General features: G+C 30.1%; 1 protein-coding gene across 2 annotated transcripts in view; it reads right to left on the bottom strand.

Annotated features, from left to right (window-relative positions):
- The window catches only part of LOC140439741 (DDB1- and CUL4-associated factor 10 homolog), a 388,500-nt gene that overhangs the window by 261,645 nt on the left and 100,646 nt on the right, over positions 1 to 26,209 (bottom strand). For both annotated transcript variants that reach the window (XM_072529869.1, XM_072529868.1), the window contains exon 3: positions 13,728 to 13,839. In XM_072529869.1, the coding sequence (XP_072385970.1) occupies positions 13,728 to 13,839 (112 nt within the window). The remainder of the gene's footprint in view (positions 1 to 13,727; positions 13,840 to 26,209) is intronic.

Below are 26,209 nucleotides of genomic sequence, written 5' to 3'. Positions count from 1 at the left end.
ATAGTGATAATAAGAAAGTGATAATGAATTTTCCAGGTACTCAGATATCAATCGATCCAGGATCAAATAAAATGGAAAATGAAGACGATTTGTACGAAGCAAATTTAGACCAGGATACCAATTTAGATTTAGACCAAGATGAAGATGAGGGTGATACCGATAAAACAGAAAAACACACTGAACAAAATGTGCTCAAAAGGTCAAAAATGATCGTAAAAAACATTCAGTGGAAGAGTGGTTCCCGAACAGTATTTCCAATTCCAGAATGGAAAGGTAATTTACCAACATGCAAATTATTAGAACCGGAATCCCCTCTACATTATTTTAAAAAGATGATATCTACCAATATGCTGGAAAACATAATAGAACAAAGTAATTTGTATGCACTGCAAAAGAATATAAATAAACCATTGAATATGACACCAGCAGAATTAAACCAATTTATTGGATCTGTTCTACTGATGTCAATATATGGCATGCCAAGGACAAGATCATTTTGGCAGAAGGAAACACGTGTTGCTGAAATAGTCGATACTATATCTAGGAATCGCTGGGAGAAATAAAAACTAAAATGCATTTCAATAATAACGAAAATATGGTCAACAATAATGATAAGTTATACAAAATTAGACCGTTCATCAACGGTTTATTTTAAAATTTTCAAAGTATTCCAATGAGTGAAAAATTGTGTATTGATGAACAAATGATACCATTCAAAGAGGCACATTCTTTAAAACAATATATGAAGAACAAGTTGTTTTGCGTGATAGCAATGGTATTGTTTATAACTGGGAATTATATACAGGAACTGTTAAACATCCTCTTCATTTACCTAATGTAGACACCAGCGGTAATGTAGTAATATGAATGTGTGAGATAGTCAAACCAAACAAATAGTATAAAGTATATTTTGACAACTGGTTCAATAGCATTCAGTTGCAGATTGAAATGGAAAAACGTGGACTGCAATGTTTGGGAACTGTTCTTCCAAACAAATTGCCTTATTGCCATTTTCTGATGTCAAGAATATGAAGAAACAGGGCACAGGTACTGTAGAAGAAGAGCACGCTACAGTAGATGGCATAAGACAAACAGCGTTAAAGTGGTACGATAATAAACCGGTTCATTTGCTTAGTACATTTGTTGGTTCTGAGCCTACTCCGTTAGTCAAGAGGTGGGATAAGAAACAAAAATCAAGAATTATTGTATGCTGTCCAAATTCAGTGCAATTTTATAATAAATTTATTGGAGGTGTCGATCTTATGGATTCACTAATTGCTCTTTACCGAACAGACATAAGATCTAAAAAGTGGTATCTAAAAATATTTTTTCACCTTCTGGATTTAGCTGTTGTTAACAGCTGGTTGTTGCATCGTCGTGATTGCGATTACTTTGAAATTAAAAAGAAAAACCAGTTGCCTTTGTTAAAGTTTAAGTCCCACTTATGTAGCGTACTGTTAGCAAGCAATTCATCATCATCATTCAATCTTCGCTTATCCACTGCTGGACATAGATCTCCCTCATAATTTTCCATCTATTTCGATCGTGTGCCTCTTCCTGATAGGAATTGTCATAGGAATCCTGATTCCTATGACAACGTTTTAGATCGTCAGTCCAACGTGTTGGTGGACGACCTCTACTTCGGTAGGCATCATCTCTTGGTCTCCATTCCAGTATCCGCTTTGTCCATCTATTGTCTGTCATTCGAGCCACGTGACCTGCCCAGTTCCATTTTAGTGTTGCTACTCTCTCTACTGCATCAGCCACTCCTTTTCTTTGTCGTAGCTGGCGATTTGGGATCTTGCCTCGTAGTGAAACGCTTAACATAGCACGCTCCATCGCCCTTTGACACACACGGATCTTTTGAACTGTTCTCCTTGTCATGGTCAACGTTTCGGCACCGTAAGTTAACACTGGCAAAACACACTGATTAAACGTTTTTCTTTTAAGGCATATTGGTATATCAGACGATTTGAAAATATGGTTCAGCTTGCCGAAGGCTGCCCAAGTCAGTCTTATACGACGGAGAAGCTCAACGGTTTGGTTATCTTTTCCTATGCGAATCTCATGACCTAGGTATTTATAGGCCATTACCTGGTCTATGGATCTTGTTCCTACGCATATATCTTCGCTGACTACAAGATTTTTCATCATCTGGGTTTTAGATATATTTATTTTCAATCCCCCTTCTAGTGAGGAAAGGTAGAGCTGATTTAAAAGTTCTTTGGCCTCATCTATCCTATCAGCTATTAGTACAATATCATCTGCAAACCTTAGATGGCTAAGCTTTTCTCCATTTATGTTTATGCCCTTGTCGGTCAGTTTTGCCCTTTTACATATATATTCCAAAAGCGTAGTGAACAGTTTCGGCGATATGGTGTCCCCCTGGCGTACTCCACGTTGTATCGGGAATTTCTGGGTTTGACGATCACCCACTCTAACACTGGCTGTTGCGTTTTGGTATATATGTTTAATTATATTTATATACCGATAGTCAATTCGGCATTCTGTCAAGGCTTTCCAACATTTTTTGTTGATTTACGGTGTCGAATGCCTTTTCATAGTCGACAAATATTAAAGCTAGTGGTTTATTATATTCAGTGCATTTTTCTATAAGATTTTTTATTACCAGTAGGTGATCGTTTGTTCCATAGCCTTTTCTAAAACCCGCCTGTTCTATGGGCTGATAAAATTCCAATTTATTTTCTAGTCGTTTCGTTTAGCAAGCAATTACCAAATCAAAAACAAAGGACGTCCCAGGCTCAGTGAAATTGAGAACGAAATTGTAAAAAAACAGAGGAGAGGATCTACTGCTATTGTACTACCAAAGGAAGTTAGGCTTGACCAAAGGCCAGTAATTTCTGAAAAAAAGGGAAGATGCAAAAAACCAGGATGCTGTAATACTTCTAAAGTAATGTGCGATAAATGTAAAGTTGCTTTATGTTTTACAACTACAAATATTTGTTTTTTTGAATGGCATAATAAATAAGTATATAACTTGTTTCGTTAGTTTTTGCTAAACACTCCCAAAACTCCCAAACGAAATTTAAAAAATCTAAAAAAATTACTAGTTGTTGTAAATGGATATTTGAGCACATATACAAATTAAAACATTTTATAAACAAACAAGTTTACAAAAAAGTCGGGCAATAGAGGGCTAAGATATTTATATTTCACTATATGCTTTATTAGTTGGTTTTCAATTTAAATTTGCACCTATGACGAAATTTATAATATCTAAGATCTGGTGCTTTCATATGAAACTGGAATAAAACACTTGTTAGATAATATTTATTTGTTTTGAGTACACTTTCTATAGAACCTAGTATATAAAAAAATAAATATTTGTCTGTCAACAAATTTCTATATAAAAGTACGAGGCACTATTTTTCTCATGCTGTGAGCTTTGCTGCTCTGTTACTTTTATAACGCTTAAGCTATTTTTAATTTATTGTAAATATTTTTGAGGTGTGTTTCCTTAAATGATCATTTTTAAGGTTAGTACGTTTGATTAAATGAAATTGACATTAATTTGATAGTTTCCATTTTATTAGTGCTGATGGTATATGACTAGCATCTGTTGGTACTATATATCAATTTCAACATGTGGAAGTGAGAGCACTTTCTTGTTAGTAATTTCAGTGTAAATTTTGACGAAACCAGAAATAACCCATAATATTCTTTCCGTATGATCTTAGTATTTCCGTTGATTAAATAGTATAGGGTATCCAATATTTCAATCATCGGTATGTCAGAGTGATTTTTATGAATTTTTATATATATTTGCAAAATGAAAAAGAAAGTTCAGTACAGGCAGTTAAACAGCTGATCTGTCAATTTAGAAGTAAGAGCAAGTACCAAAGCTGAAAAGTATACCCATACACAAAAGGAATAATAAAATGTACTGCACAAACTATAGCGCTATAAGCTATATATAAGCTATATCTCTATTAATAATTAGGATATACAGTATTTTTTCTAATACACCTGGAACGATTGAGTAAATAGGTGAACTATAAAGTAGGTGAATATTAGTGTGGAATTAGAAAAACTTAATAAATCGTTGATCAATTATTCACTATTAGGCAGTTAATGAGAAATGTTGGGAATACAAAAAAAACATTAAACTAGTTATTTATAGATTTTAAACAAACACTGATATAATCATAAGAATAAAACTATGAAATACCATTACAGAAAAGAAAACTGTCGACTTATTTTCAAATGTACATTGATTTCAAACAGGAAGATTCCATTCCAAACTCTATTTAAAAAGTAAAATCAATAAACAGATAATTATATACATAAAGATTATACAAATCCCAAATATTGGAAAACCTAAATATGCGTGGTCAAAATATTAAAAATCAAAGTGCTTTAAAAAGTGAATGAACTCGCCTAACAGCTGTTTTAAAAACAATATATTATGAAACGAATTGGGGATATTATATTACACAAACTAAACCGCTTGTCTACAAAAAAATCAAGAAAATATGACACGACAGGAAAGACTAATGACTTTACAGCTAATTGCCACATAAATATCAATGTTACGCAAAAATACTTATTTAGATAAACGTATAATGTTTCACTAATCGTTAACGAAAAATGTTACAATAAAGGTTAAAACATGCTTTTTAATTCGCGGTAAAAGATTTAATAAAGTTCAGCACACAGTATAAATTCGTAACAAAATTCGTATACCAGTAAACGGTACTCCATACAGCAGCAAAGTAATTTTGGCAACAAATATGTAGGTTGTACTTTACCCCATTGGAATCATAGTACCCGCTATGGAAAATGGTGTCTTCTTTGACATCCAGCAACCACAAATGCAGTGGCGGCTGGTGTGGTAAAATTTTGGGTAGGCCAAGCCAGCAAATTACATAACAGCTATGTGTAATCAGTGACGGATCCAGAGGGAGGGGTCACGAGGTCATGACTCCCCCTAACTAATTTTTTAATGATTTCTCTGTTCATTTTAACTTCTGCGTTGTATCTAATTTTTGCGATTTTTGATTTTTCATCTAGCAAATCGCCAACAGAAAACACCCTCTTCTGTATATCCTTAATTAAAGGACAGGGAATTACTTAAATGTTCCTTGCAACTGGAATGTTTTTTTAAGGATGCAGGCATATTTTTTAAATCAAAGTATCCTTCACAATTCCATACACATTTCTTATTAGAAAATAACAAACACGGCCAACAATATAGTCTGTTTTTCGTAATACTTCCAGAAAACCATTTTTAGACATCATACCAAGAGCAATTAAAAGTACGCACCTTTTTCCCATCTTTTTGGTCAATACGCAATGTTGGAGTAGGCCTTTCATTCTAAATATTTTTTTTTCTATCATTTTTATGTATCAGTTATAAAACAATCTCACATATATAAGTTGCATACAATCAGGCGATATAGAAATCATGCAAACGAGATTTTTTTTCTTCAAATTTTACGAATTTTTTAAAATTTATTCGGGCAACCGTGCACTTGTTTGCAATTGTGTTGTTTGTTTAAAAATATGTTACAATTATAGATTATGTTACATATTTTTTTATCATAATTTAAAAGAGAATTTATATTACAATTCGATAATTACGTTACAAGTGACAACGATGGTCGTTGTAGGCCCGATCGTCTGGTGCCTAAACAGCAAGCATAAACACGACAATATAAAATCGTTGTCCGGCAAGCTGCTTAACTTCAAACGCTTTTTGTACGGGGATGTTATGTGAGCTGGGTCGGCCAGTTCCGATCGGGCCTATTAATGATATTTAAAATGACTGAATACCTACCATTCGATGCTTTCTGTGGTAATATAATAACATAGTTCTTTTAACGGACGCTAAAATATTGAGTGATTTAGTACATTTAAAAGTTATTTACATGCATTAACATAATTTTTGAATATATGTTTTTCAATTTTAAAGCTCTTAAAATTATTGGGTAGGCCCGGCCTATCCTGCCTATCCCCAAAAGCCGCCACTGCACAAATGTGAAACTAGGAAAGATGAATGTGAAATTAGGAAAATTCAATGAACCGTTGATCAAATATTCACTATTATATACTTAATGAAAAATGTTGGGAATAAAAAAAAACATTAAGCTAGTTATTTATAGATTTTCAACAAACATATGATATAATTATAAGATTGTAACTAAAATGCTATGGAAGAACTAGGCATATATAAGAAAAGTAACTGCCAACTTACTTTCAAATGTCCAGTGACCTCAAACAGGAAGATGCCCTGTCTCCAATCGTGTTTACCATCGTTTTGGAGAGCATCTCCCGGAAAGCAAATACAGAAAATCTCACAGTTTAATAATTAAGGTCCTCATATTATACGGACCTTCGACGATGAGTTTAATATAGTAGCGAAAATAATTATTGGTAAGCAAAAAACATTAATACATTAAATAGAAAAAAGCGCAAAAAAGGGTCCTTAAAATCAACGATAATAAAAAAATATATGGCTATCACTTTGAAATGTTTCATCGGTCTAAATATTTGGAATTTAAAAGCACTTTTAACAAAAACACTACAAAAGAGAATAACAACAGAATACAAGCTGGCAATTGCTACGTTTTAAGCAAAAAAATTAAATCCAAAAATACATCCCGCAGTAAGAAAAATAAGAATCTACGTACGTAAGTAAAACACAAACAATGAAAAAATAAAATAAGAGCCGATTGAGCGTCGTAGAAAGAAATATATAATTCTGTTATGAATAAGATCACAAATCAAGACAAAGTGCAAAACAATAACTTTAGCGTTGAGATTTAATTTCTTGTACATGCCTGTACAAGATTTTGTATTGTATATACTGTGTATATACCTGTTTGATCTTAGCATTAGTTCCCGGTCGTAAAACACTTCTGAGGGCTTTTCTAGCAATCCTGATCTCAGTAATACCTGAGTTTTACTTACATTATTTTATATATCCTGATTTTAGTAGTTCGCATTACACTTCTGGATTTAAAAGTGTTATGAGGTGATACATATATCAGTTTGCTACCTGAATTTTCCCTTTTATCTCTTATGTGACAACGTTATCTGCGATATCTAAAACGCCCCAATTTTTCAAAATATTATGGGTCTATTGTTACGTTATATGCTCTATTCTACATCATCTCTTTTGTCTGTTAATAAATATTTATTTGGTTTTATCGTTACTATTATACCGTTTTTTTCGCTGGTAATAGCATTATTCTATAGTATTCTAATATTTAATCTATGGATTAAATTCGGATAGTGGATAGTGATATTCTTTACTTTCTCGGAGAAATTATAGTGTAACACACAAAAACCGTATTAAATTGCCAAAAACTTCCTTGCATATTCTATTTATTTATGAGGGGCAGCAGCAATATCAGTACCTACCATAATAATGCATATAGTCCTGGACTGGCTAATCGTTGGATAATAGGAAACATGGATGTAGCAGTTTTAATGGTTTGGTGACTGCTTACTGAAATCGGGGAGCAGAGATATCAGTACCAAGTTAATGACTATAGGAGTTGCGGATACATTTTCTGATAATTTAGTTCCTCCCTTTTTTTTTTTAAATATACTATAGAAGTCTCAAGTATAGGTCTCATGTAATTGTGGAAGATGCATAAGGTATTTAGACATCGTTTTTTGTAAATTGAATGTTTTAGATTTTCAGATGTATAAACTTGACGTGAATTAATTTAGACTCATTTAGTTTAGGCTCTAATAGGTATACTATTTGTAGGTTAAACTCCCATGCTATACTTTAGCAAAGGCCTAAGCAATGTCAAAAAAGACTAGCACAATTTTTTTTTTCTAAAACGTATTTCTCAACAAGTTTCTCACTTAGTTATATCGATAATTCTGTATATTCAATTAATCATGGGATACTTGTTATCTCTGAATAAAAATTATCGGTTTCGAATCAGCTCCTTTTTTTATTATTGGTTTTATTAACTTACATAAATAAATACAACCTGATTTAAAGTAAAGCTGAAGTTGGTTTTTAAATGCACACTTTAATACTCTGTTTTTGTTTGCCTTATTTTTAGACCTTTTGCTCAAGCGCCCATCTCCATTGTCTCAATCATTAATTCAATTATCTCTCCTTATCTCTTACTAACACCACATCGTTAGCATACATCAGGCACCAAGGGATATCTCCTTGACATGTTTTAGGGATTTTAGATTTATCCCCTTGATAAGGGATTAGCACTGACCCCTGATGCAATACTATTCTCAAATGAAATTTATCAGTCTTACCCTCACTTGTTCTAACATTAGTTTTCCATTACTTGCCTTATGATAAAAATTGCATCCGTTGTTGATTTGCCTTGCATGAATTTAAACTGAATATTTCTGTTTCTTCCTGTATCCTACTATCAATTATTCTCTCCCAGTTTCAAGGTGTGACAGAGTAGTTTTAGGGCTCTACCTACAGAGTTTACCATCTACTTTGTTTTTGTATACAGGTACTAAAATGCTACTTCTCCATTCATCCGGTATTCGCCTTACTTTCAAAATTCTATTAAATAGTCCTGTTAGCCAACTTGTTCCTGATTTTCCTAATGCTGATCATATATATTCAGGGATGCCATCAGGACCTATGCCTTTTCTTTTTTCATCTTATGTAGCTCTTGAATTACTTCCGCGGTCGTAATTTTCGGCACCATTGCTATTACTGTCTCTGTTGCCTCTATAGATGCTTTCTCAAACTCTTCGTTTAATTGGTCGTTAAAGAACTCCTTCCAGCGATTTTTTACATCCTTTCCTTGCATAAATAGTTTAATGTATTTATCTCGTATACATTTAATCTGATTAAAATCTTTGGTTTTCTTTGCTCCACTTTTAGCAATTTTGTATACGTTTTTTTCTTAGTACTCAGTTCATTGTACAGCTTTTCATACGCTGCTACCATAGATTGTGCTACCGCTACTTTTGCTTCCTCTTTATCTATTTGATACTTTTGATAATCTTAGTCTGATATTTTTTCTTGTCCCTCCTTATATAAACTTCTTTTGTCTTTTATATTGTCTTAAACATTGTCTGACTATCTATATTTACCAATTTTTAAGTCAATTTCCTGAGATGTTTTTAAGTATTTTAGTTACACCCTCTTTAATAATTTTTGAAACATTTCTCCAAATTTCATTATGACCTTTTTCAATATTCCAACACATTCTTTTTTTATTTCTGTTCTAAATTGAACTACTTTGTCGCTTGTTAACGTCAATTAATTGTTTTTGTGACTCTCCTCTATATTTTGGTTTTATTTCATATTTTACTTGTATATCTAGTACCAGCACTTTATCCTGTTGGCTTAGAGTTTCACTAATTATTACTTTAGAGTCTTTGCATAAGGGATTGGCTTACGATCCATATTTCGAATTGATTTTGTCTGCTTTTGAATTGGATAAGTTGGCTTTCTCTTTTCTAAAAGAATGTACTAACAGTGTACTAGGTATGGCCACTGTTAGTACATGTTACTGCTAATTCCAGCATATTATCTGCCATATTATTTGCTGCTAATAGCATTCGTCTATAGCATTCTAATATTTCATCCGATTAAATCCGTATAGCAAATAGATATTTTTCACTTTCTCGGAGAAATAATATTCTAACATACAAAATCCTATTAAATTGCCAAAACCTTCCTTGCATATTTTATTCACTTATAAGGGACAGCAGTAATATCAGTACCATGATAAGGCGTATAGTCCTGGACTGGCTAATCGTTGAATAATAGGAAGCATGAGTGTAGCAGTTTTAATGTTTTCGGGACTGCTACCTGGTATCGGGGAGCAGTGATATCAGTACCAAGTTATTGCATATATGAATTGTTGCTTGAACTTTATTATTACTAAACAGCACTATATAAACAGCACTATATTCTATAACACAGCAAACACTGTGTTATAAAACAGTCGAATGATATACAGATTTCCAATTCAAATATTCAAAAAATTAAAAAACAGCTTACTAAAATAGAAATCGCCTATTTAAAATGCAATCCATTATTGTCCCAAGGTACCAAGCACTTCTAGCATATGGTAATAATATTGATCTCATAAGAAACTCTCTCCCGTCTGCGACATCTTCAACAAAGTGAAGAGAACACGAAAAATGTTTTACTTAAAACCAACAAAATGAAAAACAAATACAAGCGAATCAACAAAATAGAGCAATTCAATCTAGATCGTGGATAAAACAAGTGATGTTTTTATCTAAGGGGACGTCGTAGAATTTTTGGAGAAATGTTCTGTAATTTAATATGTCGTAAGCGGCATTTAGATTGACAAATACTACCCCTAATACCTGATATGTTGATGATGTTGATTTTTGCAACAACGGGTACGTTATTACATACTTTATAAGTATTACGAATAAAAATAAATAAGCAAGAAGAATGTAAGTGTACTATATTTAAACCAAGTGACAGAAAAAAGAATATTATACATACATGTACTTCTAAATTAAAAATTATATGCCTGACAACGCAAGATACAATAAACAATGATTTAAGATTGAAAATAATAATAATAGCTTGCACAAGCGACAAAGTATTTAAAACGATAAGGCCGAACATATATGTTATAAGTTACCATAAGACACCGAAATATTATATCTGGGTAATGACTCACTACTGATTGTTAGTATCTACCATAAGTGTATCGATGTGTTTATGTGTATCTAAAGTATAGTAGTATATTGAATTCCCTACATTAAAAAATCGAAATATTTAAATTAGACAGTAAAAAATTATAATTTTAAGATTGATTTATAAATTATTATAATTTAAATTTTACTGCTTGATGAAACAAATATTGTAAGTCATACACTGTAGCAATCGAAACATCGGAACGTACATTTATAATATAATAAATGTTTCAGTGCCAATGCATTAAAAAAAATACTAGTACATAAAAATGGACACTTGCCTTTTCAAAGTTTATAATAGACACTAATTTCAGTTTATCTATAATTAAAGCAAGTAATATAAATTACCACCATAAAATATTTAACTACATTAACCAAGTACGTATTTGTGAAATTTCTCGATGACTAAATTGATTGATATTTAAATAAATTTGAAGTTCCAAAATGTACCTGCTGTAAAATTTAAAAATCTACGACTAATCAAATTATTGGCAACATCAGAGGGGTTTAGTTGTGTACGCAAAGAAATGTATACGGATCCCAAAAGTGTTTTAACTTATTACGGAGTCCACTTAATCCGACGTGTTGGTCGGAGTCCACATAAAGCGCTACCCAGATAATAATATACACGGTGTATATTCGCCTGGAGTTAGTGTAATACCGTTTTTGTACGGAGCCCTCATTAACCGCTAGATCTATATATATATATATATATATATATATATATATATATATATATATATATATATATATATATATATATATATATATATACAGTATACTCCCTTTATAACGAACACGGTTATTACGAGGTTTCGCTTATAACGAGGTACATTAGATGTCCCGTGAAATTTCTATTGAACTATAACCCTTTATAGCGAGGTAAATTTGCTTATAACGAGAGAAAATAAGATTGCAAAACGTGTTTTTTACGTTTTGGCCCGGCCGTAGCTATAAATAAATACCCTTTTTAACTGCGGGCCGCCCGCAATAAACTTCTTACAATTTATGATTCTTAGTCGGAAATGTAAAATTTATGATTCACAAGTGTCATTGTATTGGGTTGACCATTCACACCTAATAATATGGGTCCTAATAGACAAAATGTGGAAAGTGTTTTAAAGGTTGTCAGAAACTTTATTCAAGGACAAAATGCAAATGAAGAACCATAAAACTGTTTCACATCTTTAGAAAATATGATAGATAGAATACTGGACAATTTAAAGCAGTCAAAAATGACAAAATAACTTTATACGCTTTATACATATTTACAGAATACAGATTTTTTGTTTTAACATATATCATTGACAGTAAAAGTAAACAACTCTTTTTTGTTTTAATGCATTTCATTGACAATAAAAGTAAACAACTTTGTTTTAAAAACGCCATTCAAGCAATATTTATTAGCATCTTATATTGCTCCGAATGGCTTCACTATAGAAAGTTAATGTTTTAGAAAACTACATATTCATATGTATGCACAATATTATTGTTGTTGGATATAACGAGATCCGCTTATAACGAGGTAATTAGTCTGCCATTTCAGTTCTCGTTATAGAGGGAGTCTACTGTATATATATATATATACATATACACACACATATATACATATACATATATATATATATATATATATATATATATATATATATATATATATATATATATAATGAAATGAAAGATACTAAGTTCTCGGGAAGAACCCCGCGTTGAGAATTTAAAACTCGACGCTCCCGCACCCATTTAGGAGCCATTATCAGGAGATATATGGTTCCGTTCGAGTTCGGGGTCTCAATCTGCCTACTCCCCTCACTCGTGACGTACCAGTATCTTGTTCTCCAGAAATACGGATATAAAAATCCAAACGGAACTGAGGTCTCAATCTGCCTACTCCTCAGTGTCGAGTAACTTTACGTTCTACTTATTAAACGACCTAGTTGCATTATATTTAACTTAAATTAACTCATATTTTGTTAAACTGTAAAATGTTACACATTCATTATACATTATGTGTTTGTCTATTCACTTTTGTGTCCATGGCTTGGATCCAACGATGCTTCCATGAATCTGGCCGGTGTGGTCAGTAAAGTATTTGGGAGTCTAATTTCTTTGCCCCATTTCGGAGCCTATATTAAGAAGCATTAGACGAGGTCCAAGGTGAAATCAAGATCAACGGAACTGACATAAACAACTCACATGTACGCTGATAGTACCATCCAAATAGCAAGCAACGCACAAGAACTGCAAAATATAATAAATTGGGTAGTTCATCATAGCCAAATGTTCGGTTTAAATCTAAATGTTTTGAAATAAACAAATATACGTACATTTGTATGTCAATATTTAGGAGCAAATACTAACAGCCACTGTAACCAAAAAAAAAAAAGAAATTCACAATCAAAATCGGAAAAGCGAGGACAACATTCATGAACCCAAAAACATTTTTTACAAGATCAGACCTTAAAGCTTAAAATCTGAATGATCAGATGTTACGTTTTCTCTGTCTTGTTCTATGGCTGTGAAAGTTGAACAATGGATTAGTGGAAGACGCCAGAACTCATGGCTAAAGGACCTGAGGAGATGGTTTGACCGCTCATCCGCAGAAATATTTTGTGCAACAGTTGCCAAAGCTACAATCAATTGCCATTTGGACCGCCAAATTACGAAAGGAGATGGCGCAACAAGAAGAATATACATTTAAAGATTAAATCTTACAAACCCCTATAATAGAATTCGTCTATTCACAAGTGATTCTCTAGAAATACCAAAATTTAGTACATCGATGTAACTACCAAAATGTTAGTAACGAGGCCAATCAATATGTTACAAGACCTTAAAGCAACTTTAAAAATAATAAGATAGCTTTTTCGTCACATCAATTAATGATCAAAAGAAAAATTAGGTAAAACGTAGAATTATTTAGAAAATCATCTTAACTGGATTTATTAGTTTTCAGACAATTTCTACGTATTCCATTGAATTCAGCTTAAAGACAGTAAAGTCGAAGCGAAAAACTTTAATAAATATACAGAGTAGAATATAAAATTAATAAATTAAGGAAATTAAAAAAGTACTACCCAATTTGAGTGTCCATGAAGAGTCTTCGTACATTTTTTTAAATTTCGTATGTCCCACAATTTTATTGATGTATCATCTGAACATGTAGCAAACTGTTTATCATCGAGAAACCTAAAAAATTAAAATAATTGTAATAAAATTCTAGATTACCGTCAGGAAATTAAACTAAGAAAAACGTGAAATATTAAAAAAGCATTACATCGACTTAAATTAACCCTTTAAACGGTGAATCATTAAAAACTTTAAAAAATCACAAATATCTTTAAAAAACATGTTATTGCCATTCTTATCCTTTGACAATCTTATCATTTTATTTTGCGAAAAAAAAATATAATACTGTGTTTCGAGAGAAAAAAAAAATGTTCCCAAAATGGGTCTATGGGTCACAACTATATATAATAAAGTAATATCATTGCAGTAAAAACATATTCTATTCCTTACATAACAAAACTCAAAAAAATTAAATTAAAACTGTAAACCTAATGTTACAGGTAAACTTTTTAGGTTGTATGATATTTACAAAAACAAAAATTTTTATGTCCTTGCTTTTTACATTTAATAAGCGTTTGTTTCTTTGGAATATAGTACATCTTCCTTATGATGTACTTCTAGAAATATAACTTATTCCATTAAGTCGTATAGCTTAATATGCATATCTTCTGCAGTAGACCAGTATTCATCCTCAGAAGGAACATGATGATATCAAAAGTAACCTCAAAAAAATTCTTCCTAAGAAACAGTAAAATTGTGAATATTTGTATCTATCCCTCTGAGCTGATGGCGGCTCATAGTAAATTAAAAAGGCGCCGCCTGCAAGAATAAGAATAAAAACTTTTGGGGACCTCGCCCTAACTTGTCTATTTTACTTGTCTATTACTATTGTCCCTACATAAATAAAACATAAAAGAAATATGATATAAGTTTTATTGTCGTATGCAATACACTACATCAATGCGACTTAGAAACAAAATTTAAACTTTAAAAATAATATAGTTTATTCATTTTATTTATACAAAATATCTATTCTTTGATTTTTGCCTTTTGCAAAAACATCGATAATACAAGCATTAAAGTCTGCAATAGCATATGAAATGAATTTAATATGTTCTGCTGCATTGTATTTCTCAGTAAAGATTTAATCCTTTTCATTGTAGAAAAACTACGTTCACATTCGAATTGGAATTGTACAGATTAATTTTAATAACATGGCACATGTTTTACTAAAACATTCGGTCAGGTTTCTATCGATAATAAAATGTAAAACTGCCAACACACTTCTCGCATGATGAAAATCTTCTGTCATAAATAACACATAAGTTTTTCTTTTTGAAATAAGTTATCGGTTCACGTAACGTTATCAAAATCATCGGTAGGAAGTCAGAAGATTTTCTGTAAAATGAAACCTATCTTTGGCCTGATTAATCAGGATATCACACTCCTTTTGTTTGTACAGAATACGATACTGACTGATGGCGCTTCTTCGGTGGTCGATCTAAGTTACGAATATTTGAAATGGCTTTGTCAAAATTGTTTATAAAAATCTGTTCATTTTAACGGCACCCAAAGATCGAGATTGATTCTTTAAAAAGAATTATTAGAATAAAGAAGTAATTCTTCACAGTTGGGCATTATTTAAGCGAAAAAATGTAAGTCAATAAATGAAACTTGCATTATTTAAATATCCCACCAACGCCTCTGCTTGGTTTATTGTGGTAAAATAATTTCCTCTGTTCTCTAGCATCCTATCTATACAGCGTTCCACGTTAAGAAAATAACATTAGGCTTATGGAGGTCAGTGTTGCCAAAACTCTCAGGCATGCGGTTTACTAGATTGTCGATATATTTTTCGAATTTCCATTTTCAATTAACATTTAACTGTAAAGAATAACAAATGAAGAACCACAAAGCCTTATTATCATTATGTAGTCTCAGAGAACGACATAAAATCGCTGACATACGCACACTGTATTATTTTAAGTTGCAATTAGTAATTAGATATATGCATTCCAAGCGGTCCGTTTATTTGCTTTTAAATCTTTAATAGCCGGCAAAGTGCATGATTTAACTAAGCAATATTTTATACTGATTTCTATGATTCATGGTATATGATATTCTTACCGAAAAACAAATAAACTGTCGTTACTATAATTATAATAAGATAAAATAAAATTATCTTTTGTAAATACTCTTTATTTAATTAAAATCATTTTCCCTACTTTTCATCTCTTGTTTCGAATGGGCACTTTTGGTCAAATATTGTAGGTCTTCCAATGGCGTACGAAAAATATCATAAGAAGTTACGACAAAGCTACTTGTATTAAATAAATATGTACCTATTTATAATTATGTTAATTTTAATATGATTAGCAATTTATCTCTCTCTATATTATGACAACGTTGATCTACTATTCCTTTCTACCGGTCCTAGAATGCGATGTTGTCATGTATGACTTTTACAAAGAATATTATCGTACTTTAGATGTTTTCTATATATAAGTATTGTATATAGAAAATATATTTGATTCTGAAGTATAGCTTATTTACGGAAATATTAAGCAATTCCAACTCTTTTCTAATTTCTGTGGCTATGTCTCTGGCACTATGTGAAACAGGTTATAAAAATTTTCAAAAACCTTCGTAAATTTGGCCATTCCGCTCATATCTTAAAATAATAACTACCCAAGTTTCTAATGGGTAGAAACATCAGTCTGAATGGATACAAACTGTACCTCTGAAACCTGCTTTTTAATCTCTTCCTCTCAAACAGTTACAATAGCATCTAATATGTCATTTTGAATTGATTTTAACTTAACTTTAAAAACATTACTTCCCTGCAAATGTTTCATAGCCATCTCGATTTCTGATACAAAATCAATGAGGCACCTGTATATTCCTGGATTTAAGCTTTATGATGACTCGTCACGTATCCGCAAAGCTATTTCGAATACGCCACAAAATTTTACACAATCGATAAGGCGGGACAAAATGTAACGATTTTTTTTAACTTGGTCGTTAAAGTCTTTTATTGATTTTCGATAGCCAGAATATGATTATTGGCGAACATCAATATTGCCAATATCCGAGAGATGCAATTCATTCTTTAAATGAATTTGAGAAGAACCGTGTTTTTTAATGTTTGGTAATAAGTGAGGTAAATCCCAAACGCCCGTTTTTGTCCACCCTGCAGAAATAGTTTTATTCTTTGAAAACACTAAACATGGAAAACATGTTTATCACACCCGCACAACCACGAAGTTTTTTTTATATTGTACAACTTTAAAACAACGTTCAAACTTTTTATGGCACATTCTTGTACCAAGTTCATCTTCGGCCGAGGTGATCCATTATTTTTTTAAGAGGTCGATCTTCAAAACTATTTGCGCTTTCTTTTATATACTCCAGTGAATAAGGCTCTATCCTAAAACTACTAATAATGTATTTAAGATAAGTAAATCCCACAACAGAAAATACCAAACTGTGAATCGAAATACTCTTGTCTCTTTGTGCAGTGCACAAATCTTCACTGTTTTAAATAGGCGAACCGCTGGTCTCACGGATTTTAAGATATCTCTTTCTAACTACAGGATTACTGTCTGGGTTCAATTTGAATTCAGTACTTGGTACGTGCGTCCAGCGGTGTAGTGCAAATAAATATGATTAATAAATAAAGTTATTTATATTTTATTTATATTAGGGATGATGTCAACGGTGTAGGTGTAGTGACGTAATCGTTAATTTTTTTGAATAGAAATCGCAAAGACATTGCCAAAACAGCACTATATCGTATCTTCGGTGTTATTGAACCGATTGCTACGTACAAGGCATCAAATGAAAGGAGAGGGGCCAACGAATACGTAGACACAGAAAAAAACATGGCGGTGTATAGCCAAAAGGACACTAAGCTTACTAAACAGCTCAACGTACAACAACGTGAAAGGTATCGATGAAAACGGTAGGTGGTAACGAATATGTTAAGACAAAAACGCAAAGACTTTGCCAAAACGGCACTATATTGCATCCCCGTTGCTATTGGTCCGATTTTGACGTATGAGACGTCAAATGAAAGACGAAGGAATATCGATTATGACAACAATAAAATCAAACATGGTAACATTGCCAAAACGGCACTATATCATATCTTGTCATCATAAAAACAAACGCAAAGACATCGCCGAAACGGTATTACATCGTATCTCCATTGTTATTGGTTCAATTACTACGTATAAAGCGGTAAATAAAAGAGGACGGGCTAATGAATATATTATCACAAAAAACAAACGCTAAGAAAACGGTATTACATCGTATCTCCTTTGTTATTTGTCCAATTTTGACGTACGAGAGGTTAAATGAAAGGGAGGGCGGAAATGGAAAGATTTGCATACTATATTTTATCTACGACGAACAACTAACTCATTTTTAAAATTGTTGTTGTTGTATTACCCGTCTCCGGTAAGAATGTGTTGGTCATAGAAGGTTCTTATAAATCTCATCTGAGCAGTCATTACAAGTATCCTCCGAACGGTAACTACTATACACAACTCACAAATATGATTATTGATATACGATATCGTTTTGTTGCATACTATATTTTATCTACAACAATTACCATTTTACAATAATCATATATAATCCAATTATGACGAGGCCTAACCAAAGTATGTATACCATTCATCCAGTATGACCAAACAACTAACGATTATTACTCGACATAGATATGAGTTGGATGATCACAAACCGATAAGGACCTAAACGTTCTCTACAAGCCACATCTGAACGACCACTACTATACACAAATCCCCACTAAACGTACAATTCGCCAAGAGTCTTCGCTGAACACTCACTACTACACACAGATCTCCACTGAACATACAATTAGTCAAAACTCTCATCTAAACATCCACTACTATTCATAAATTTCCAATATGACCATTTTTCTTTTTGAATCTTTTTTCATTTTATCACAGTTAATCTCTACGTTTGACCAACTATACAAGAGCATTTTTTTTATAGGTATTAACATATATATTAGACTTCATCTTTTTTCCTTATGAGCTTTTTTGTTTCTTTCAAAGAAGTATTCTCTGCAAATTGGTATATATATATATATATATATATATATATATATATATATATATATATATATATATATATGTTGAAATGATATTATTTAAAAAATTAATTTATAAGTTACACATTAGATAATATTAGATATTTGGTTATTTTAATAAGTTATATACTAGAGAATTTAATAAAAATTATTTATGTGAGGGCATTTTTAAGAAATTAGCATATAATAATTGTAAAAAGTTGTATTTTAATGTTGTAAATATATTTAAGTGAGCCATGTGCATAGGCAACCAACTATACAGTAAGTGACTGACAGAAATTAAGAATTTTTAGGAATATAAAGTGGGGTTATAATAATGTTAGTTTAAAATGTTTAATTTATATATATTTAATGATTTAAATGTTTATTCTGATCTGAAAAGCCTAAATGTCAACAAAATTATCAATAGAACATTAACGAATTCTCCAAAATGCAGAATTTGACCATTGTTTACGGTCGAACATTCTCGAAATAATGGTTGTCTGTGGAACGAACATATACTTTTTTCGAGAACATCCATATAGAAGTAATAGAACAAATGGAACATGATTTATTGTCAGATGATTCTAGAACAGAAAAAAAAGATATAAATACCCGGTGATTTGGATTAGAATCGATCAGTTATGAGTTACAGTTACTATGAAGCCAGTTTATTATGAAAGTTAGTAGACACACTTAGTTAGTGAAGTAAATTGTTCAGAATTTTCAAGAAGTCAGTCAGAAAAGTTTAGTAAGAAATATGAAAGTTAGTTGGAGTCAGTGAATCAGTTACAAATAGTCCAATTGTTTAATATAGTGAGTTAAATGAAGATTAAAAATTATGCACATTTATAATGATACCACAAATAATTATTGAAGATTAAAAAAGTATATTAGAAGAATATTGTAAGAAATTAAAATTATATTATGATTGGAGATTAGTATAAATCAACTTATAATGATTGGATATTGGTATATTGAAAAGAAGAATAAATATAAATGCTGTTTTGCTGGTTTGCTTGGTGGTTTATAAATGCTGGTGAAGAAAAATATATCTTAAATTGGTAGAAGCTGATAATTGGAAAAAGTAATTTCACAAAAACAAGGATAACCGAAGTACGAAGAAAGTCAGTGGTGATTAGAATCTATATAGTGGAAAACAGTTCATTTAGGCATTCAGTGAAAGAAAGGTACAAAATTTTGTTAATATAATTTAGTTAATGTCATAACAATTTCAATTTTGAAGATAGTTTGTTTAAATTTTACATTGTCTATAGAATTTAATTAGTTTTATAAGAGTATCAATTTAAAGATAGTTTATTTTAAATTTACATTGGCTAGGTTAGATATATATATATATATATATATATATATATATATATATATATATATATATATATATATATATATATATATATATGTGTGTGTTTCATAATAGTTATAATAAAGATAATTTAAAAAAGTACTTACAAACTAATTCTTTGAGAACCGCGATAAAAACCCTATATTATTAAAAATACTCATTGCTCATCATTCAAACAAACAATTCATCATAACAATTTGGCACCCAACGCGGTGGCTCTCTATTTAAAAGAATTAGTTTGGGAAGATAAGTGCTCTCATATAATTAAATTAATTATCAGTAGAAAGAAAAAATTATAGATTTTATTTTTAATTATATTTGAACAAGTAAAGTCTCAAACTGTCTCAAGGAAAGAAAGGTACAAGAAGCAAAAAGAATGAAGAAGATGTGGAAGTAGAAACACAACCTATACAAGAGGAGAGTTTAGTTCAAGTTCCACAAGATACTGCAGAAATGAACCCAGAAAGAGAGGAAAATGTCAATATGGCAGCTTTGATGTCATTAATGATGCAGATGAACAAGACAATGGAAGAGAATACGAAAAAAATGGAAGAGAATACGAAAAAAATGGAAGAGAATTCAAAAGAAGTCAAAGAAGACATAAAAAAAATAGAACAGAAAATGGAAGAGAATACGAAAAAAATGGAAGAGAATTCAAAAGAAGTCAAAGAGGACATAAAAAAAAATGGAACAGAAATTGGAAGAGAATTATAGAAAATTAGAAAAGAAAATAGAAGATAATAATAAAATTGTAAAGCAAATAGAAAAACAAATGGATAAAAAACTTGAAACTGCAGAGAAAAAAGTAGCAAATGAAATAAAAAGTATACGGAATGACTACAAGAAAAGGATAGACAATGAGAGGACAGAAGTAAAGAGGATTATTCAAGATAATAAGATAGATATAGAACAGAAAATAGAGATGCAGAAATGTAACTTAGAAGTAAAAATTAACGAAGACAGGAGAAACACAGAAGAAAAATTAGACGATATACAACAAAATATCCAAATAAATAGTAATCAAATAAGAAATGTGGAACAGAGAATAGATGATATTTCACAAATGAGAGACATAGAAAGACCTTACTTAAATTTAACAAATGAGACTGGGATTAAATTCTCTGGTAATATAAAAAATTTGCATCCTAGAGTATACATAAATAGTTTAAAACATAAATTAAGATTTGTGAATAATATTAATGATATTAAAGATTATATTAGAGTGACATTAAATGACAATGCAGCAACTTGGTTTGCTAGTATTGAAAATGATTTAGATAACTTTCAAACATTTGAAAATAAATTTTTAAATTATTATTGGGGTGAATTAGAGCAAGCCAAGTTTAGAGAAATTCTATATTTTGGAAAGTATAATCACAATTTAAAATCAAATATGGTAGATTATGCATTGAAACTGATAACAGTTGCAAAATATTTAGAACCACCACTTAGAGAGGATGAAACAGTCTTAAATGTATCTAGACATTTTGATGCTGATGTGGTGCAAACAGTAACTGTACAAAATATTCAAACAATAGATAGTTTTATTAATTTTATTCAAAGAATACAAAGAGGCAATATGACAAGTAATAATAACAACAGAAAAAACAATAATAACTTTCAATATAATAAAAATGATAATCAACAATATAGACAATCATATAACAATAATTATAGATATGGTAATAATTTACAAAATTTTAATAATAATAACAGTAATTATAATAGACAACATTTTAATAACAGTACTAATAATAATAGACAAGATTTTAACAATAGAAGAAATACAGAGCGACATAACTATAACAGACAGGTAAATTGTGTTCGAAGGAATAGAAGCTGCGAAGACAGGGAACGAAGTAGTACAAGGCAGGAAAATGTGAGTAGAAGTCACAGTAGGGAAAGACATAGGACATCAGATCCAAGTGGTCAGATACAATCTGACAATTCTAATAATCAAAATTGTGTTCAGTAAACTTTCTGAATTACAAGTTAGGCCATTGCTATTATGAAAAACCTTCTGAATTTATTTCTCTAGATGAAGATAAAATTATTGAATCTATTAATTTAATTTATATAAATGCTTTGGCCAAAAATAAAATGATTAAAATTATGATAGATACTGGTTCAGAAAGTACTTTAGTCTCGGAGAATTTTATTTTTAATACATTAAAACTATCAGATATAATAAAGATTCCAAAAATTAAAATTGTTGGTGCAAATAATAAGAAGTTGGGTGAAATTGATAAACTAGCCAATTTTAAAATTAATATTCTTAATAAAGAAATTAATATGCAAGGATTTATTGTCAAGGATTTATGTGTTGATATATTAATGGGAAATGATGAATTGGAAAAGAAGAAAGTAAAGATAGATTTTGAAGAAAAAATGGTAACTTTGGAAGGGCAAATAATTAAATTTATGCAGAAAGATGAGGTGGAAGAAGGAATAAGAATTGATAGGATATTATTAAAAGAAAATAATGATGTTTATGAAGAAGATATGTATTTTGATGATAGGGAAATGTTCCAAAAGAATGTAAAGAATAATTATTGTAGTGAATATTTAAGGAATGGAAATTTTAAGCAGATGGATGCCTACGAGGTGGAGTGCGTAAAATTGGAAGCAAGGAATAATGAGTACATAATGAAGAATAATTTTATTTGTAAAGAAGAAGATGTGATAAAAGTTAATTGCCCTGAAGAATATAAATCAATAGTCATTTCCATATTGCAGCAACACAAGGGACTTGTCAATAAAGAAAATAGAATTGCACAAAATTATATCCATAGTATAAAAGTTAAGGAAGAAAAAGATTTTAAAACAAAATCATACCCAATACCATATAAATACAGAGAAGAAGTAAACAAAACAATTAATAATATGTTAGAAGATGGAATACTAGAAAGAATTACAGAAATGTCATTTTTCACTAAAATCGATTTACTGCATAGTTTTTGGTTAATACCTCTAGAAAGAAAAAGTAGACAGTATACAGGATTTCAGATAGATGGAGTAGTATATCAATTCAAAGTAGTACCATTTGGACTTCAATCATCTTGCAGTGCTCTATGTAGATGTCTTCATGATATTCTGGATCAATACGAACATTTTGTAATTCACTACATTGATGATATATTAATTTTTTCTAAAACTGCTGAAGATCATGAGATACACCTAAAAATTATAATCAATACATTAGACAAAGTTGGACTAAAAATAAATCAAGAAAAATGTACATTTTTTCAAAAAGTAGTGATATATCTAGGTTATAAACTTAACACTAACAGCTTACTGATATATCCATTTTATTCAATAGACTTGATTTGTTAAATAGATGGTAGATTTCATTGTTGTGAATAAATTTGACATCATACTTGTTGAATTTTGTACATATGGAAATTGTTTGGTACCCTAAAAATCATAATTTGGGGTTAGATACAGAATTGATTGTGTAAATGTCTTTATAAAAAGTGTAAAACTTACCAATTCATATGGATGAAAGCCTGTTGAATGGAAATAATTCCTAGATTTTGTCTATAAATAAACAGAACACAATATAGATTATATTTTTAATTAAGGTTATATTTTATTCTCTGATATAGCATCCATTGATCCATTTGACATGACAGTTTGACCATAGAATAGCCGAACTGTGCTCCGTTGTTCTCTGCTTTGACATAGACAGCGAACAGGGATGTATTTGATAGAACAATTAAAATAGGAAATTAAATTATTTCATTTATTATAATTACTAAGATATGTGGATAAGAAAATTAATATTTAAAAAAATAATAAGTAAATTATTTATTTTAAATTTAATTTTGGGGTGTTGAAATGATATTATTTAAAAAATTAATTTATAAGTTACACATTAGATAATATTAGATATTTGGTTATTTTAATAAGTTATATACTAGAGAATTTAATAAAAATTATTTATGTGAGGGCATTTTTAAGAAATTAGCATATAATAATTGTAAAAAGTTGTATTTTAATGTTGTAAATATATTTAAGTGAGTCATGTGCATAGGAAACCAACTATACAGTAAGTGACTGACAGAAATTAAGAATTTTTAGGAATATAAAGTGGGGTTATAATAATAATGTTAGTTTAAAATGTTTAATTTATATATATTTAATGATTTAAATGTTTATTCTGATCTGAAAAGCCTAAATGTCAACAAAATTATCAATAGAACATTAACGAATTCTCCAAAATGCAGAATTTGACCATTGTTTACGGTCGAACATTTTCGAAATAATGGTTGTCTGTGGAACGAACATATACTTTTTTCGAGAACATCCATATAGAAGTAATAGAACAAATGGAACATGATTTATTGCCAGATGATTCTAGAACAGAAAAAAAAGATATAAATACCCGGTGATTTGGATTAGAATCGATCAGTTATGAGTTACAGTTACTATGAAGCCAGTTTATTATGAAAGTTAGTAGACACACTTAGTTAGTGAAGTAAATTGTTCAGAATTTTCAAGAAGTCAGTCAGAAACGTTTAGTAAGAAATATGAAAGTTAGTTGGAGTCAGTGAATCAAATAGTCCAATTGTTTAATATAGTGAGTTAAATGAAGATTAAAAATTATGCACATTTATAATGATACACAAATAATTATTGAAGATTAAAAAAGTATATTAGAAGAATATTGTAAGAAATTAAAATTATATTATGATTGGAGATTAGTATAAATCAACTTATAATAATTGGATATTGGTATATTGAAAAGAAGAATAAATATAAATGCTGTTTTGCTGGTTTGCTTGGTGGTTTATAAATGCTGGTGAAGAATAATATATCTTAAATTGGTAGAAGCTGATAATTGGAAAAAGTAATTTCACAAAAACAAGGATAACCGAAGTACGAAGAAAGTCAGTGGTGATTAGAATCTATATAGTGGAAAACAGTTCATTTAGGCATTCAGTGAAAGAAAGGTACAAAATTTTGTTAATATAATTTAGTTAATGTCATAACAATTTCAATTTTGAAGATAGTTTGTTTAAATTTTACATTGTCTATAGAATTTAATTAGTTTTATAAGAGTATCAATTTAAAGATAGTTTATTTTAAATTTACATTGGCTAGGTTAGATATATATATATATATATATATATATATATATATATATATATATGTGTGTTTCATAATAGTTATAATAAAGATAATTTAAAAAAGTACTTACAAACTAATTCTTTGAGAACCGCGATAAAAACCCTATATTATTAAAAATACTCATTGCTCATCATTCAAACAAACAATACATCATAAAAATATATATATATATATATATATATATATATATATATATATATATATATATATATAGTGATCCTAATTTAATATGTAATAAGTTAATATGCTCCTTTTCTAACTTGGCTGCACCGTACTGAAGACGACCAATAGTCAGAAATACGTATATACAGTTGCCTTCCATCGATATACCATTTTTGGTTTTCTGTTTTCTCTGTGAGACATGCCATTACTTTATATATATATATATATATATATATATATATATATATATATATATATATATATATATATATATTATTTAAATATACCCCATATGCTGAATATATTTTATTACATCTAAAGTTACCGAGATAAACCAAAATTACAGAGAATACTTATATAACATATATCTTGTTAATAATGTTAGAAGTCACACTTTCATTACATTCTACTTTGTAAAAAGTCCTTTGAAATTTGTACGGGAGTGAATCGTCAAAATCATTACATATATAAGATATAGGTAAGAGAGAGACAGAAGATATATTTTCTCTCTCGAGAATAAAAATCTTCCTTTTGTAAATATATTTATTTATTAATATTATTATTATTTTATATTAATTCGGTAGATATATACTTTTGGCCAAAGTCTTTTAAAAATAAATATTCTTCCTGGAACTTCTATGATTCGTAATAACCTTTATATTTTTGAAATACAATAAATAAATAAACCCAAAACAAAATAAAACCAAAAAACTGACATCTTAATAATGTTCTTGTCAAAT

Source organism: Diabrotica undecimpunctata, chromosome 4 (assembly GCF_040954645.1).
Source record: "Diabrotica undecimpunctata isolate CICGRU chromosome 4, icDiaUnde3, whole genome shotgun sequence".
NCBI classification, from domain to species: domain Eukaryota; kingdom Metazoa; phylum Arthropoda; class Insecta; order Coleoptera; family Chrysomelidae; genus Diabrotica; species Diabrotica undecimpunctata.
This window is presented reverse-complemented; position numbering and strand designations above follow the sequence as displayed.